The 17431-nt window shown below is 35.7% G+C and overlaps 1 protein-coding gene across 2 annotated transcripts in view; it reads left to right on the top strand.

Annotated features, from left to right (window-relative positions):
* Positions 1-1497: 1497 nt before the first annotated feature.
* LOC145666914 (WD repeat-containing protein 91) overlaps positions 1498-17431 on the top strand; it is a 75467-nt gene continuing 59533 nt past the window's right edge. For both annotated transcript variants that reach the window (XM_081734512.1, XM_081734511.1), the window contains exons 1-4: positions 1498-1707; positions 8300-8423; positions 11799-11939; positions 17055-17170. In XM_081734512.1, the coding sequence (XP_081590638.1) occupies positions 1582-1707; positions 8300-8423; positions 11799-11939; positions 17055-17170 (507 nt within the window). In that variant the 5' untranslated portion in view covers positions 1498-1581. The remainder of the gene's footprint in view (positions 1708-8299; positions 8424-11798; positions 11940-17054; positions 17171-17431) is intronic.

The following is a 17431-nucleotide window of genomic DNA, read 5'->3' as shown; positions in this document are numbered from 1 at the left end:
ACACTACAAGTTAACATACATCTGTTCACAGTATAAGGGCGTAAGTGCAAAACTTCGCAAGCTTGAACACCTTGAAAATAACATTAAGGAAAGGAACCAGTGGTCAAAGTGAGACGGTATGCGGTGGTATGCCATGCCGCCTCTGGTTTTTCAGTAGTGAGGACATACCGTCTCTGTTTTTTCAGTGATCAAGACAATATTTAAGTGGCCGGTATGTTCAGTCAAAATCATAATAAAACATACCGCTTCTGCTTTTTTTTCACTTCGGACACTGAAAGGAACCAGGGGCGTCATTTAGGGGGGCAGGGAGGGGCATTTGCCCACCCCCTGAGTTTGAGATGTATATAGATTTTATCAATAGAATAGTAGTAAATCAGTGAAAAACGCGAAATTTTACTTATATCAAGGGGTCTTGCCCCCTCCAAGCAAAATCTGAAATGACGCTCCTTTGCCATTAAACGTGCAAAAATTAAAGCTCCTCTTAAAGTAATAAAAAGGTTATGTTGACTTAAACATACCACATAATCTTCTTTTGCTCATCTTGTATAATTTTGAAAATGTTAGTTACACCCTTTTGATTTGAAAGCAACGACAAAAATGGGCCAGTCCTACAATATCCTGATATTCTTTCTGATTACTATCAGTCAGAATTAGATATCAGGAAGTTGTCAGTTACTTTAACCCGTGGTTCGTTCTACAATATACTGTGCCTGATATATACTCTGTCAGATAGTTAACCCGAAGCAAGGTTTTAACGGACCATTTGATTGGTTGGTTTTCTGTTGATCATACTGAAAACAATTGAAACGTCAAATTTATAACTAAAATTTATAACGTTAATTTCGTTACATATTACACTCCATTTTATAATACTGCACGTAATAACACAATCTGAGCTTTTAATTAATTCATTTATTTGATATTCAACCTCTAAAAATATGTAAATTAGATTAATAATTTAGATATGTTTTTATATATCATTCAATTTCAATAATTAAACTCTATTTTTTTATATAGAATATATTTCTTCATCTTCTAACTACACAAATTACATGGCGCTTATGTGCGGGCACTTGTAGCCAACGGGTACTACTTATCGTTATAAATTGGCATATATTCGAGCTAAAATGGTTTTCTAGGCCTCGCTATATATTGAATAATCTCTTCATCGTCCTCGGACCCATCAACAATTCTTCGATTTCGTCCATGATTCACTACACGACAACTAACAAGTAGCTGATAGCTGTTAACAGGCAATTGAACTTCCTGTCAAAGTACCAACCAGCTGATAGGGTTTATCAGCCACCTGATTGTTATCAGGACATTGTAAAACACTTATCGGAAAAATGTCAGGAGGATATTTATATCAGACAGATATCAGAAGATGGTAGGATTGGCCCATAGGCGTTATTGATTATTGCAAATTTTTGTTGGGTTGACGCAAACCATAACCCGCAATTCATCTTGTTTTCATAGAGAATGTGGAACTTTCGGCCTGGCAACTCTTCTTTATGATGAAACAAATGTGTGTCGTCTGCCGAATTGCGTTCTAGTGTTTGCTATTGTAGTTTAATTGAATATATGAAAATGTCTCATATACAGTATGTAGATGAATTAATTCGAGAATATCTATTGTACAGAGGATTCAGTAATACATTGAAGATGTTTGATTCAGAACTGAAAGCAGATAAAGACAAGGGATTTCGCGTAAGTTCGTGAGGCTATTAATAACATTTTCATTTATACTAGCAACCCTAAATAAATTATCACAACCGTGTATTGCATTAAACCACTTCATACCAGGAGAAGGTGTTATGTGTATGGGGCAGTTTCTTAATTTACATCTCATAAAGCTGTATTGTGGATGGTCCCCTAAAGTAATTTAACACCAAATGTGCTTCTGCTTAATTTTGATGTCTGTTGATTAGTTCACATGCAAATTAAAGAGCTGTCGGCGATATCTCTCTACTTTGGGCAAGGTAGTGGTATACTGTCACTGTTAATATTATTCACAGGTTGTCACTGAGTATTTTCTGTTCCTTATTCACATCGATATTTTCTCACTAATGTTGCTGTTCCTGATACCATAGTATTGCCGAGCGAGCGTCAGTGAGTAAAGGCGGGTTAGAATCCCGCAGGCCACGTTGTTTTCTGTCTTTCGTTCTTGGAAACTGTGACTGTAATTGCGGGAACCGGTTCAGGTGAATTGGTTATTGTCACTGCCTTGCCTAAAGTAAGGGCTTGCCAGATTTTTAAAAATAGCATTCCAAACAAGAACTCAATCCTGTACCAGCTTGTAACGTAAACCATTTGTCACAATTAGCTAAACTATAAATACGACCCCTTCTCTTCTATAATAAACATGAATATTTATTAGTAGTAGTCATCAGGGTAAATGCGCACCTAGATTTATCAGTACGTCTAAAGGTGAATGGAATTACTCTAGCAGACGTTTCTAGCAAATTATGACAAATTTCTTACTTTTTCAACTTTTTTTTATTTTTTTTTAAGCAGAACATGGACTAAATGAGGCTGGGTTCAGGAAGGCTCAGTATAAATACAGTGTGGACGTATGGCATAAAAACTACACTGCATAAAACATTAACCAACTTGTACTAGGTGGCCACTAAAAAGCATGAATGCTATCTAACCGAGTCAGGACAGAAGCGTAGGAGGGGAGCCTGAGCGGCAGCGAGGGGTGCGTCCATAGGGAGCAGGCGCATCAACGACGGGGTTATACACACAAACGAGGATAGTGGAAGAGCACACTTACACAATCCTTGCACTATCACTCAAAATTCATTTTAATGTGGTGTGCGCTGACAATAATTACTTATTCACACTATCATTCCTTGACAAAAAATGTTTCAAGTCGTATTTTACCTATAAATTTTCTATTTGGTAGAACCGTCTGCTGGAGTGAACCCAGGTGAATTTGTACTATGACGATAATAGTAGTTGTAGGGCATTTATTCATGTAGTATGCACTTTATATCATACCAGATGTGATGAAAAGGAACTGGAAATTTTCTTTTGCTTTGCGGACTGACATCAGATATCTTATGTGGGTATTATAGACCTGACGGCGGCAGCGACCTTGAAATCTGCAATACTGAATTTGGTTTAACGAGGATAGTGGAAGAGCACACTTATTTATTTATTTATTTCAATTTCATGAAAAGTGGTTGTTATAAACCGGTAACTGTTGGTAAAAATTAGGGTTAAGTTTAGAGATGCCCCCTCCCCCCTTTTTTTATATAAAAATAAGGAAAATTTGCAGGAGAAATGAGCAGGGTTGTTTTGTTTAAAACAAATGATTAAAACTTGTTTTAAACAATTGATTTTGTTTAAAACAAATTTTGTATACATTTTAAACACGTGTATTTTTTAAAACTTGTTTTAAACATATGTTTGTTTGTATTTTATTTTATTTTTGTAAAACAAAATCTGCAAGAGGAAGAAAATTGGTGAAAAGTGCTCCCCATTCAGAAGACTATTTTCTTCTCATGTGAATGTTTTGATTTCTCGTGGCTACAGCAGGTCAATGTGGTGATCTTTATTTTGTCTCTTTTTCCCCCTTATTTTTAACGTATAGTGTATTGTTTAATTGCTTCTCAGTTAACTTGCGAGAAAGTCGTAGTCGAAGTTTGGACTACTTGTAGAACTGATATTAAAAAAGAAATAAAATAATTATTACGGAAACAAGTTTTTGTGTTGTATTCAGAAAATAAACAAAAGGTACTTTGCTAAATTGAGGTTCTGAAATTAAAATATCGCAGGCATTCGTTGATGCAGTACATGTTGGTTCTCAGTCTCCGTACAACTTGGAATCGTTTAACATGAGTTTTACGAAAAGAAAAAGGACATCATTTGGAGCAAATTTATTAAAGTTACTCAAACTCCGTCAGGTAAGAAAACGACCACATGAGCTCGTTGCAAAACGTGTAAGAAAGAAATGATTGGTTTAGTTCAAAGAATGAAGAATCATTATGAAAAATGCAGTGCTGTAAAAAGAATTGGAAACCAAAACAAATGGTAAAAGTGTTTATCCGAAAATTGCTTCTGATGATTCTAACGTCAGTAATGTGGTTTAGATGCAACTGGAAACTTCAGGTAAGAATTAATTTTGTATCAGCAATATTTTTTTCATTATATTATAAAAATTTTATTTCGTCTCTCTTCCCACACCTCAGTTCTAAATTTTTTTAAACCTTTACACCTTGGCATAGTTTGTATGAAGGGACCAGGCGAGAAAGCGCAAGGTATGGCAGTCGCCCGCGTAACTAACCATTAAAGCGTGATACTTATTGTAACATCAGCGCCGAACGTCAGTGTCTGGGACAATTTGATCTCAATATGTTCGTCTGTCTGTATGTGTGCACCACGCTACAGAGCGCAGGGTCTTTTAACATTAAATAATTTTGAGGATAGAGGCACGAGACGTCTGAATTTGCTGTGTAGATTTTGACTGCGATCCGACGTAAAATTTCAAAATTAGTGGTTCGGATTCCACTTTAAACAAAAAGCCCTGTCTCATATAGCCTTGCTACTGATGTAAGACTGTAATCAATCAAACTATAAACAAATTTTATACGTTTCGAACAAACTTGGGATGCAGGATAAATTTGGCTCCAACTCAGTTTTTATAAAGTATTTTTAGATATGGGGCATTCAGAGCACAAAGGATCAAAGCCCATTTTCAGAAAGGTTCACTTTTGCTCAGCTAACGTAGTATCTTCGTAGTGTAGGATACGAAATAAATGAAACAAAAACCACGTGAAAGCGTGTGGGGAGAGGAGGGCTAATTTCCCCCTTCCTTGCTCATAAATTTAAGATGTTAACATTATATTATGTACACTGCAGCGTGGGAATGATTAACAAGTCAGGCTCCGAATGCCATAGTCAAGATGCATAATTACGTTAATTAAATGCAGGATGTGTCCAAAAGAATACACTGACAGAAAACGTCATATTTTCACAACCACGAATCTGAGGTGAAAGAAAGGAAAAAACTACATGAAGAGATGCAATCTAGAATTTTATATGATTGTCGCTAGACATGGGCGTTCGTTTAGAGGTCATCCCTCCCCTACCCTGAATTTCAGATTTTCGGGGCAGTAATGCAGATTTAGAAACCTTTTGCTGAGGAAAGTCCAACATAAAAAAAAAAATTGAGGTCCTTACACCGAATAAATACGGATTTTGATCAGTTATAATCCATTTCCATTGGCCGTAAGGAGCTATAAGCCTATATTGCTCTTTTGTATATTTTTTGGCCCAAAGATTCCAAAGGTGGCTCTTTCGGGTTTCGGTTGTGCATAAAATTCTGAAAATTGGCCCTAAGCAACTTTCCAGTTTTAATCGTCTGTATGTTCTCCGTATTTATTCGGTGTAAGGACCTCAAGCTTGTTCTGTTGGACTTTGCTTATCAAAAGATTTCTAGAACTGCCTTACTGCCCCTAAAATCTGATATTCAGGGTGAGGGTGGGGCGGTAACCCTCCTGTTCACTGACGTCCCTGTCTAGTGGCTGTAATATGAAACTGTTTCACGCCCTTTCGCATGGTTTTAGTTACATTTGTATTTGACTCTTTTGACTGCGAAGTATTACGTTTTGAAATAGAATTCATTTGCTGAGCAAAACTGAACTTTATTGAAAATGGACTTGGATCCATTGTACTCCCATCCCAAATACTACCTTTCTTCAATAAATTATTGACTCAGAAAACAAGGAATTACATAAGCTAGCAGAACACAACATAAAGTGTGCTTTAAATATTACTTTTCGAAAACGTATTATTTTAAAATAATTTTATTAGCATAAGTGTTCTAAAATAGTAACCAAATTTTTCAGCAAAAATCTCACCTGCCTCCACGAAATGCTAGCTTAGTCTCTAAAGGCGTAACTACAAAACTTTCAGAAGCGATAACTCGAAATGACTTGCTTTAGGGCTAAAATAACCGCACAACTGCATTTCTGTTAAAATTCTAGCCTTAAAACATGTTACATGACACCATTTGCATTTGAAATTTCGAATACTGAGCAAAGATGTTCGCCATGATGCTTGATAGCACCATCTGATGTGTCAGACCACTTCCAAGTTTCATCATACTCCCTCAACCCGTTCTCAATACACAAGGATGGTGAGGACTTTTGTTTTGCCATGTATATTGATAGATTGTGTGAAATCTCTATAGTAGGTAGATTTTAAAATCTACCTTAAAAGTTTATTATAACCAAGAAAATACTTATGAGAGTCACTGGCAAGAGGATAATAAAAGGGGGTCGTGATATGAAATAAGTTGAGAATTACTAATCTATACTGAAATATTCTGTACCCAACACAGTGTAGTCTTAACGAGAATAAATAAAAAGATCGGTTGCAAGAGCAAAAAAGTCTTAATAAATACGTGATTTTGAAATATGTTTAAAAACATGTTTTAAACTGTTCAAAATGTTTAAAACATGTATTTTTCGTGTGTGTGTTTAAAACATTTTAAACACCTTTTTCATGTTTTAAACACATGTTTTGTTCTTTTTTTCTTAAAAAAAACTGTATTTTTTTCCAACCCTGGAAATAAGGTAAGGATTGATGATTTGGAGTTCTTATGTGATGTTTGAGTGTGTAAGTTTGGCAGTGAAGTTATGTGTAATACGAGAAAAGTTATGTAGAAGTGGATACTATTTGCAACACGCGGAAGGTTTCGGTGATTCAACAGCATAGTAGTCGTATAGGATGGCGAGTCAGTGCGTTGAATGTGATCTTTCCGTATTGAGTTTTACAGAATTATATAAGAATAATGAAGAGAATCTGTTAATTTTTTTATGAAAACCACGGATTACTGAATTTAAGTGATAGTTGAAGCTTCTATAAGAACCGGGTCTAGTCACTGTTCTAGTGTAACTAAAGTCTTACCGGGTAACCTAATAATTTTTAATGGCTTAACTGTTTTTTGTGGATTGGAAGCTGGAGGGGTACCTTTTAACTTAAGCCAGAAATTAACTTCTCATTTGGATTTTAAAGAAGAAGCCGTCACACGACACCCTCCCGATTTAACATTCTCAAGCTAAATTCAAGATTGTGAGTTCAAAATGACCATCATGATATTTACACACCCATATCACGTACAACTCCACCCCTCTTACCCATATCCTTGAACAATTCTCTAATTATGTGTATTTTTAGATACGGTATTGCCTGAAACTAATTTTGGGCAGACCGTTAACGACACAATTGGTTATAGGCGTTCTAAAGCCCAGTATTTTTATTTCACAGGATTTTCGGGTATCCTTTCTGGTTTGGTTTATTATGAAATAAAAAAGAAAGGAGAGCTTTTTAGCATGGATGTCCGAAGACTATTTTCTGGGGGGGGGGGGGCTCAGATGCCTAGTTGCTATATTATGTTTGGTATTTTTTATTTGTATTTAGAAAATCTTAAGAAATTTAATACATTTTCATAAGCCAGGGGAGGCTCGGACGCCCATGCTTTTTAGTGATAAAGCTCTTTTTCTGACTGTATGTTGCGCACTTAAGTATTTCTCTTAATTAAAGTGAACGTTATTTATTTTTTAGTAAACCTTGCGGATGCGGCAGGTAGATGAAACCGTTTCACTTATAACTTACATACTTTTGTTGATATTTGGTTAAGATAAATGACGCGGGTAATTTCATTACTTGCTGAATTATAACGTCCTACCATCAACTTGTACTTACAAGCAGGCACTTGTAAACTAAATATAGTTACAAGTTATTTTCTCAAACTTTGACAAACTGTATTTCCGAAACTATAAGAGCTAGAGAAGAAGAATTTTACATGGATTGCTAACTTGTTGGTCCTTACAACTATACTAAGAGGCACGAAAATCTGATTGGTGGGTGTTATTGTCACGTTTTGCTGGGTGATTTGACAGGAATGACCCAACTTTAATTGTAGATGAGTTATACCATATACTGAAGTAGGCTATATTATAGGATGAATAACACTATTTAAGGTTGTCACTCTTCTGAGAGAAAAACGTGAGTGCACATCGAAGCAGTTTGATAGAGTGTTTAATTCAGCTGATACGACGTAAGATTTTCCATATTTGAGTTATTTCATTGCAATTTGGTTTGATTGTGTGTTTTCTATGAATGAAAAATAAATTTGACATCGAAAATTGGCGGATTTTACTACAATGGTTTTGAAAATGTATGTTTGCATTACCCAAAAAAAAGAAAAAAGGAAGTAACCTATTATAAATGAATTATCTCATGTATTTTGTATGTTTCTTTTTCTAAAATTTCTTCCTTTAATTGATAGGTAGATAAGATCATTGAGCAGTTGCTACAGTGTGTGAATACTTATGATCTCACATCTCTAAGAGAACTATGGAGTCATCTTGATCAAAAAATGTTTTCTAGACTGGAACATAATTTTGCACCAGGTAAATGCACTGAATAATTTATTTATTTAATTAAGGAAATGTGAGGAAAATTTCGGAAGAAAGAAAGAAAGAAAGGGTTATATTATTTTTCAAAAGAAAAAGAAGTCCAATTATATATCTGGTAGAACTGAGAGGAAACCTAGGAGGTCTTAATCAGGATGGCCGATTATGGAAGTCGAACCTGGGATTTCTGATGCAAATAAATTAACATTAGTTGTGCATTTGTGAGGCATGAATATGTGTATACAGGAATACTCCACAGGTACTCATTGAAATATCTTGTTAGTCGCTAACTTGGGGATACTTAAAACTTTGGCCGGCAATCTCTCTGGGAAAGGAAATGTTCATCGTACTCCCAAATTAGCGGTATGCACGAACCATGTGTGTACGTAATAAGTTCAGCCAGAACGCCTCAAGGGCGTAACAGTGGGATGTTAAACTGACATTTCATTTAAGTTTTGCGATGTGTAGCATTGTTTAGACTAATAGATCCCCAGTTGATATATACAGGTTATAATAAAAGGTACGACAAAATTTCAGGGGTGGAGTCCTTCTGGGTAGACAAGTAAAAAAAGTTGATATGACCATATGGTGGGAAATGCATCGTTACAATGTTACGGTCATTGAACAGCTTGACAGTGTAAAATAGTCACATTCTGGATGCCCCTCAAAGTGATTCAATTTAAACCTCAATAGCTCAGCTCCTAATTAAGCTCATGTAAACCACATGCAGATATGGCTTGTGTGTCGTCGAGCGAATCTGTATCCATATCACCTGCAGTAAGTGCAGTCTCTGTCAGCAGCCGATTATCTGCCGCAAGTACGCTTTTAATCCAATTTTCCCATCCGCAATTTACACATGAGACTCAGTTCACACGAGAGGACATCTTAAATTATCATAATGCACATGTTTGAGCGGATGATAATCCCAGTCCCAGGAGACTCAACAACTCAGTGTGTGGTGCAGTATTGTCGGTGACACTTTGCTAGGCCCACACATTCTCCCGTATAGGCTGCCGGGAAACACGTATCGAGAATTCCTAGAAACTGAGATTCCGGATGTATTGGATAACTTGCCCTTGGCTCTGCATCCGTCCATGAAAATGCATATCAGGGGGAAGTTTTATCCTTCAGGAAGACGTTGATTCCAAAATTATCTTTCTAACTTAATTAGGCTATGAGCTATTTAGGTTTAAACTGATTCACTGTGAGGGGTGTCCAGAATGTGAGTATTTCACACCGTCAGGCGGCTCAAGGGCCGTAACTATAACGATACATTTCCCGACATATGGTCATATGAACTTTTGTACTTGTTTACCAATAAGGAATCTGCCCCTAAAATTTTGCCGTACCTTTTCGTTATACCCTGTTTGTCAATTATATATTTATTGACAATTGTTCTTACATTTAATATTATCCGCCCACAAATAAAACTTACTCAAAAATTATTTTAAAAATGGAACTCTGTATTGTGAGGTGAAAATGGGGCTCGTACCAATTGTGAGGCTTTTTTTTCCGTTGGTATCCAATTTTGTCATTCGCATTAAAAGTTCTAGCTTCTAAGTCTAATGATTATACATTGTTTACTCTGTGTGCAGAGGTTATATATTTTCCGCTTATCCCTAAACAAATTATGATACTCTCAGAGCTTGGCGTACTTCACATTGGGTATCATTGATCTAGACCATTAATTTGCTGATGATTTGATAATTTATCTTTTGGATGGTTACTATGCAAAATATTGTGCATTAAATTAGTTCCTTGTCATTAGTAGCACGTAAAATTTTATAACTCAACAAGTATTTCGACGAAGACAACAGAGTGAAATTAGTTATCGAAATACAAGCAGCTAAATGCCAATTTTGCACACTGCTAGAATTAAATAAGTGAGCAAAACTTATCGTTAAATGCATCGTTTTAAAATGAGTAACACTGACAAATGAAGAGCATTTTTACATGAATCTGTAGGTACAAAGTTCAATTTAAATATAATAGAGCTGTTATTCGTTTCTGTAGAAAAGTTCATCGTGAATATGAGTTAAGTTGATTTTGACTTTAATGTCCCTTTCAGCAGAGAGGCTATATGAAACGGGACCTACTGATTAACGTAGAATCCAAACCACATGAGCTTCCGCCATCAACCGAACCCGGGACTCCCACGCCAACCGCGTAGCCACGGAGGGGTTTCTATCGTGAATATGAAAGAAACAGTCATCATTATTAATCAACTAGCACTAATTACCCACTACGCTGGGTCAAAATAACAAAAATTAGTACCGAAAACTATGGATTCGGGGCTAATATTGGTCATTTTCGATCATTTTTTATATCTCTCTCTCACCTAAGTTGCAACGTCAAAGTGAAATGGTAAAAACTGTCCCAGTACCGAATCTCATCTTTCGGTATAAGAGGATCGAAAATTTGATCGAGATCAGTCGGTTGGTATAAGAGGTATGAAGTCACATAGTCACCTCTATTTTTATTTATGTAGAAAATCAGTAATTTTTGTTAATGTGAATTCTACAGATGCGAAAATGTGTATATCGAAGTGAAATGAAATAAAAATGAAAAATCTAATTTTACGTCCCGTATTTATCCCCTGTAGACTAAAGGGACAAATAATTAATAAAAGTACATGATTGTAAAAGATTTGGTGGCATAAGAATGTAGGAGAGAATGGAAATACAGTGAGAAAATCCACGGACATGATGTTTTTCAGCGCAAACTCTCATGGCCTAGGATCGAACCAAGGACCCCTCACACCGCAGGTTAGCGCCTTGTTTTGTTATAAGTGTAAACTCTTTAGTCAATGGAGAGGAGGGCGTGGATTATGGGTCAGAATGGATGACGGTGGATGGTGGGTCCGTGGGTCAAGTTTTCATTGACACATCTGTTGGGAAGGTTTTTCAGTAAATAGCTTTGATCTACTCGGACCAAGAAAGAAGGCGTATATGTGTTAAAACTATATAGGAAAATTTTAACGTGACACATTTAATGGAAGGTTTGAATAATTAATTATTTAACACCATGCGACAATTTCTTTCATTAAATCAGTACCACTAAAATAAGTTTCGTTTGGAGCAATCTTGTTATAACTTACACTAATTTTTTAAAGATCGGACATGAAATGAAGAAGTTTTCTATCTATTTTCCCTATTATTGTGTGAATTTGATTGTCTTAAGTTCAAATCGCATCATTTGAGACACGCTCTAAGAAGGTTTTGTAAGTAAAACTCTGCGAATAGTTTCTGGAGTTAAAAAATTAGAGAAAACGACAAAATATATTGAATGATTACTAAAGGAACTTTGTGTATTTGTAAAATAACTATTAGGTAGTTTTGATGGCTCTTATATTTCATTTATTTTCTCTTATAGCCGTCAAGAAACTGGAGAATGCAGTATTGAAGATGTATTTAGTGAATTGTGTGCTCAATAATAAACATGAAAAGATGGTAGAATTTTTTACAAAAATGACTCCAGAGTTGCAAAATCAGCCTGAGTGGAAAGAATGGTTTAGTAAGTAGTCATGAGCTCTGTACACTAATATTTAAAACTTTTTACAGTTATTATTTAGGAATTCGTTCTCAATTTTATTTGAGTCACTTCTTTTCTGTGTTAAATGTCTTTCTGAGTGTTGTTGATACTCCGTGATTTAGAATTAATTTAGTAGTTTTGCTGTGTTCTATAAAATGGGAAATTTTAAGCTATTTAACTTGTACATCCTTGTTTAATTTTATCGACAATTCTGTAAATACCTCTATTAGAATTATCGGCATGTACAGAAAGTTGTTCGCTTCACATTCGAATCTCGTAACAACCCTAAAGTCACGAGATAAACTTTCCCTGCACTGACGAAGAAAGTTGCTGTGCCCCTTGCCAACAATGTCACAGTACGTAATCGCTCGAATGTGACCACCAGCAGTGAGATGGGCACATAATTCATCCACTGTTACAACTTTCTTTCATTTGGAATCCGCCAGGTACTTTACATGGAGTTCGTCTCACGTTCGATGCGCTAGCAGGTGGTATACACAGGTCTTCTGCACACACTTCAACCTAAGACACTTGCGAATTGTTTTGTTCACAGTTGACGGTAGGAGTGTGTAATCTATGGCCCATATCACGTTGAGTCGGGGGATTTTCTTGGTACGCCAATCGACGGATCCCTCTTAGCACTACGGGGATCATTTTGCTTGCAGCCTTTCTCCTGGTGGTTTTCGTGGGCGAATGTTTCGCAAGGGAAGACTTGTGTGTAGCGGGCCACAATAGCTTTCACAGTAGTCACCCCGTTTGTTAACCCACTCTCCCGACACTGTTTTACAATGTGTAGTTACGAAAATAGCATGGAAAAGGGCTGTTACGTAACCCTCCTAATTCCAGTTGATTTTCGGCGTGATTTGATAACACTCACGCACCTACAAGATCAGATACAACACTACTCCCACCAGCAAACCCATAGTTCCAGTATGATACGGCAGGTGGCAGCACCGAATCGAAAATGGTCGAATATACAGCGAACAACCTTCTGTAGTAACTTTTATGTGTAGCTTTGTTTTTTGTTCTTTGCTTTTATATTTTTCACAATACAAAACTCCATAACTACCTGTCATAGGTCATGACTACTATATGAGTAAGAATAAAGTGTAATAATGATCGAAAATCTTCAGTTTCACGTTCCAGGGCTATGCCCTTTAGGCTAAAGAGACGGATAATAACGGAAGTAAATGATTATGAAAGAATTGGTGGAATGAGAATGTGGAAGGAAACGGGAGAACCCCGAGAAAACTTATGGACAGGGTGTTGTCCTCCAGAAACTCGTGGCCTGGTATCACTAGAGAACACACTTGCGCCAGAGGAGAATGTTCTACCACTAAGCTCTTGTGTCGTACATTGAGTTAACCTTCTGCTTTCGTTTCTGTGTTACGTTTCAAGAAGATATTATGTTTTGCTTGAAACATGTTTATTTTTATTTATTTTATTTTCATGTTTATTATTATTTTTTACTTTTTCTTTTGTTTACTTGAAGGAGCGTGTTTCTTGTATTATTATCTTCAAATATTAATTCTACTACAAAGAAAGTTGTTACTACGATGGATGCTGAACGATGAAAAATGCTGGTCCTGAGGAACTGCTCAGACACCTCTTGCTGGAAACTTTGTTATATTCAGAGGTTTCCAGTAAGAGGTGTCAGAGGATTCTCCTAACATTTCTTCGTGAGTGGCTCTTGGTGGACTTCGACAACGAAAATATTGTGGGCAGATGTGTAAAGGTGTTGGTAAATTTACAGCAAAACTGTAAACGCTGTGTGCTTGGGAATAACATCAAACTCTGTGTTCTCTTGAATTAATGTTTTTCTTTTTATTCATTTCTTTTTCTCTTTTTCAATCTGCATATTATTAAAAATGAAGGTAGTAGCTGCAAATAAGTTATTCGTAGATATTACAAATATTTGAAGGTATTTGGAGAACTCTCTGCTAGTCCAGTGTCTAGCGCGTGTGCCTTTGGTGGACATGGTCCAGGATTCGATTCCCGGTGGAAGAGCACAAAAATTTAATTTCATGATTATTTATTTTCATTAGTCATTCTTCCCCTTTAGCTTAAAGATCCTAACTGTGAGAAGTTTAAAAAGTTTTATTTTTTTCTTCATTCAAATTCGTGCGAGCGGTTCCGGGTTCGATTCCCGGTGGGGGCACTCGGTCGAAAAAGTGTAACAGCTTTTTTCGAAGCTAGTCATCTTGAATGAGGTTGTTCCTGGGTTTCCCTCATTCATACACCAGTCAAATGCCGGGAGGGTACTTAACATAATGGCACGAGACCCCTTCCTTCCTTCCCTTTCATCGGATAGTGTGTTCGCCGAGTGACGTCATCCCTCATATACATGACGGACTAAATGGCCATAGATACCGAAAGCCCAGAAATCTAAATCTTAATCTTCATTCAAATATTCTTGTTTTCAAGATACTTACCTAGTTCTCGTCCATATTCTGTAATTTTTAGTCCAGAAAAACGTTACCTGGGAACAGGAATGTGTACAACAAGTGTGGACTAAGAACTTCGATTTAGTGTGGTCTATAAACACTATTTACTATATGTATCTCGGGTCTATGAATTTTCATTATTCCTCCTCCTCCTCCTCCTCCTCCTTCTTCTTCTTCTTCTTCTTCTTATTATTATTATTATTATTATTATTATTATTATTATTATTATTATTATTATTATTATTATTATTATTATGGTGGGGCGAATGGCACAGTAGTTCAATATAGACTTAACTGTGTGTACCAATGGAAGCTTTATGGGTATATTAACGTTTTAACGTTCTAATTTATTATATTAATGATCGAAAACTTCTAAGGAAATGGATTACTTCCAACAAGAAACGTTGAAAAACCATTACAGTGCTTCTTCGTATTACGTTAGCTAAGTACTTCACTATATCATCACTGTCATCATAAGTATTCTGCCATTATTGGCAGATCACTTGCCGCAACTGAGAAGTTTCCATGCTCCACGGTTTCCACTAACCTCTTCGTCTTCATGTGCGATTTCTCTGTTTTGGTATCGTCCATTAATTGTAGTATTCTTCACCCTCTCCCCCCCCCTCTCTCTCTCTTACCACCGTACCCTCTCAAGTATCCCTCATGATACAGTTTGTTCTTAGCCAATGTCCCAACCAGTTTCTCTTCCTCTTCTTAATAGTATCTAAAATTGTTCTTTTCTCCTCCAGCATTTCTAACACTCTCTCATTCGTTTTCCGTTCAACCCAGCTAATTCTTCCCATTCTTCTTCACACGCACGTTTCGAAAGCTTGCAGTCGTTTTTCATCATTTTTGCACAGCACAATACTCCACTCGAAGCACTTTATGAGTCTTTTTCTGAACTCTTTGTTCGATGTGCTACAAAATAGTATTTTCTTCCTCCTAAAGGCTTCTTTTCGCCATTCCTATCCTAGCTTTTATTTCACTTTCACATTTCATATCATTACTAATAATACTATCCAGATATCGAAAACTAGTCACTTTACTATCTAATGTAAATATTTGTATGTTCTGAATAATAATAATACAGCAATTTAAAGAAGTATGTACTGATAAAATTTTTATACAGCAAGTTAAAGAAGTGTGTACTTATAAAAGTTTAATATAGGATAAACGTTTAACGTACATTTAAGATTGTAATTGCATATTCAAAAAGTGAGTGTTAGAAGTGAGCAGAATTTCTACAAACTAGCAGAAAATTACACAAGTCTTCATGAAAAGCCTAAGTTTTTCATATCAGTGGACGATTTAAAAAGAAAGAGAATCTGGAGTAAGGAATTTACCTTATCTTATTAACAAAGTAGTGCAAGAGGAAGTTCTTAGAAAGGTTGCCTGTTCTGCTGTTGAAGGTGTCAGGGAACACCGAAACAGTACAGTTAATAATACATTAAATATTTGGTGCTGAAGATACAAGCACGTTTACAGAAAACTTTCCTTGTTCACTGCCTACAAAAGACTGTAAATATTTATTGTATTCTTATATGATTAGTATCCGTACATTCTATTCCCACTTAAACTGTTTCTTATCAATGTCTTCACAATGCAGGTAGTTGTCATTGTTTACGATGTATGTTTGAATTTAATTATAAGAAAATTCAGAAGAGTTAATTTCTTCCAAAATTTGAAGAAAACAATATAAGAGGGTGGATTAATTAAGTTTTCTGGTAGATGATGAAATACACGCTCTTATTGCAACATTTGTAAATATATATATATATATATATATATATATATATTCTTTATTTTATAACTATCAATAGAAAATGATTCAAGTTCAAGTTTAAAATTTGACTTTTGTATGATGCAGTTTCCTCCAAGATATGCGAAACAGCGAGGTTACGAAAGATGGACCTATTGAACCGTAACTTGGTGGAGTTTGAATACGATTCGGTTGGTTTATTTACAGCCCAATCTTCTCGCACAAAAAGTGACTTTCCAACTATAAGACCTTGGGTTTAAGAGGGCTGGATTTCAAAAATTAGGAAATAAAACACTATTTCAATAAATCGCATGGAAAGATAATATAATAAAGAATTTCCGTTGTAGGAGTCTCGATTGTTTTATCGATTGGGAGGAACGAGACCATGAGAACGTCAGGAACTTGACCATTTGTCCCCGTCACAAGTAGAGTCTCAAGTTAGCTCGCTTGATTTTGGTGTATGTTTTAGTTGATTGGATTTCGATCAAGGTCCAGTCTCTAAGATGTAACTGTGAAACATAAAAATCTAAAGAAATAAAAAAAAAAAAAAGGAATAACAGTATGAAAGGCTGATGTGTAGTTCTTCCGTAGGCAAAGTTTGATGGGATAAGATTTTAATTTTTCGAAACTTCGAATTGCAATAAATAAAAGAATGGAATAAATAATGATTAAACTTTACATTTCATATTCTTGCAACCTTTCCTCTGTATGATGGTACTATATTAAGTTATAAAATTATGCTTTAATCATATTATAATTATAACAATTATAAAGGAAAAGCTGTTAACATTTCTAGTTTTAGTGATACTATACTCATAAGAGGTTGCACCTGATATTCTATTTATTTATTTACCACTTACTTAAAGTGCTTTAGTTACTTTACTTACTTTTCAGTGTTGCCGTATATTAAAAATCCTGAAGAGAATCCATCATTTGCAGTTCATTTTACCAGGCAGTGGCAAGACACAATGCTGGCATCTCTACATAATTTTTTGTCTATTATTTTCCAGGTCAGTAGTATTTTCCTTGACTGCAGTAGTAACATGTAGACATACGAAAATCATGAATATCAAATAATAATAATAATCGTATTTTTGCGCGCCTTTACAATGCATAGTAGACACTAGTTACTTAGTTCTTGTATAGATGGGATCCCTTATTTCTGCACAATTGTCATTAGTGTTGTGTAAATTCTAGTTATTCAACAGCGGTATCCATATTTTATCTGAATTTCCTTGATAAGAATTTAATTTCAAATAAAGAGATTATGG

This window comes from Thermobia domestica, chromosome 12 (genome assembly GCF_964235325.1).
Source record: "Thermobia domestica chromosome 12, izTheDome1.hap1.1, whole genome shotgun sequence".
Lineage (NCBI taxonomy): Eukaryota > Metazoa > Arthropoda > Insecta > Zygentoma > Lepismatidae > Thermobia > Thermobia domestica.
This window is presented reverse-complemented; position numbering and strand designations above follow the sequence as displayed.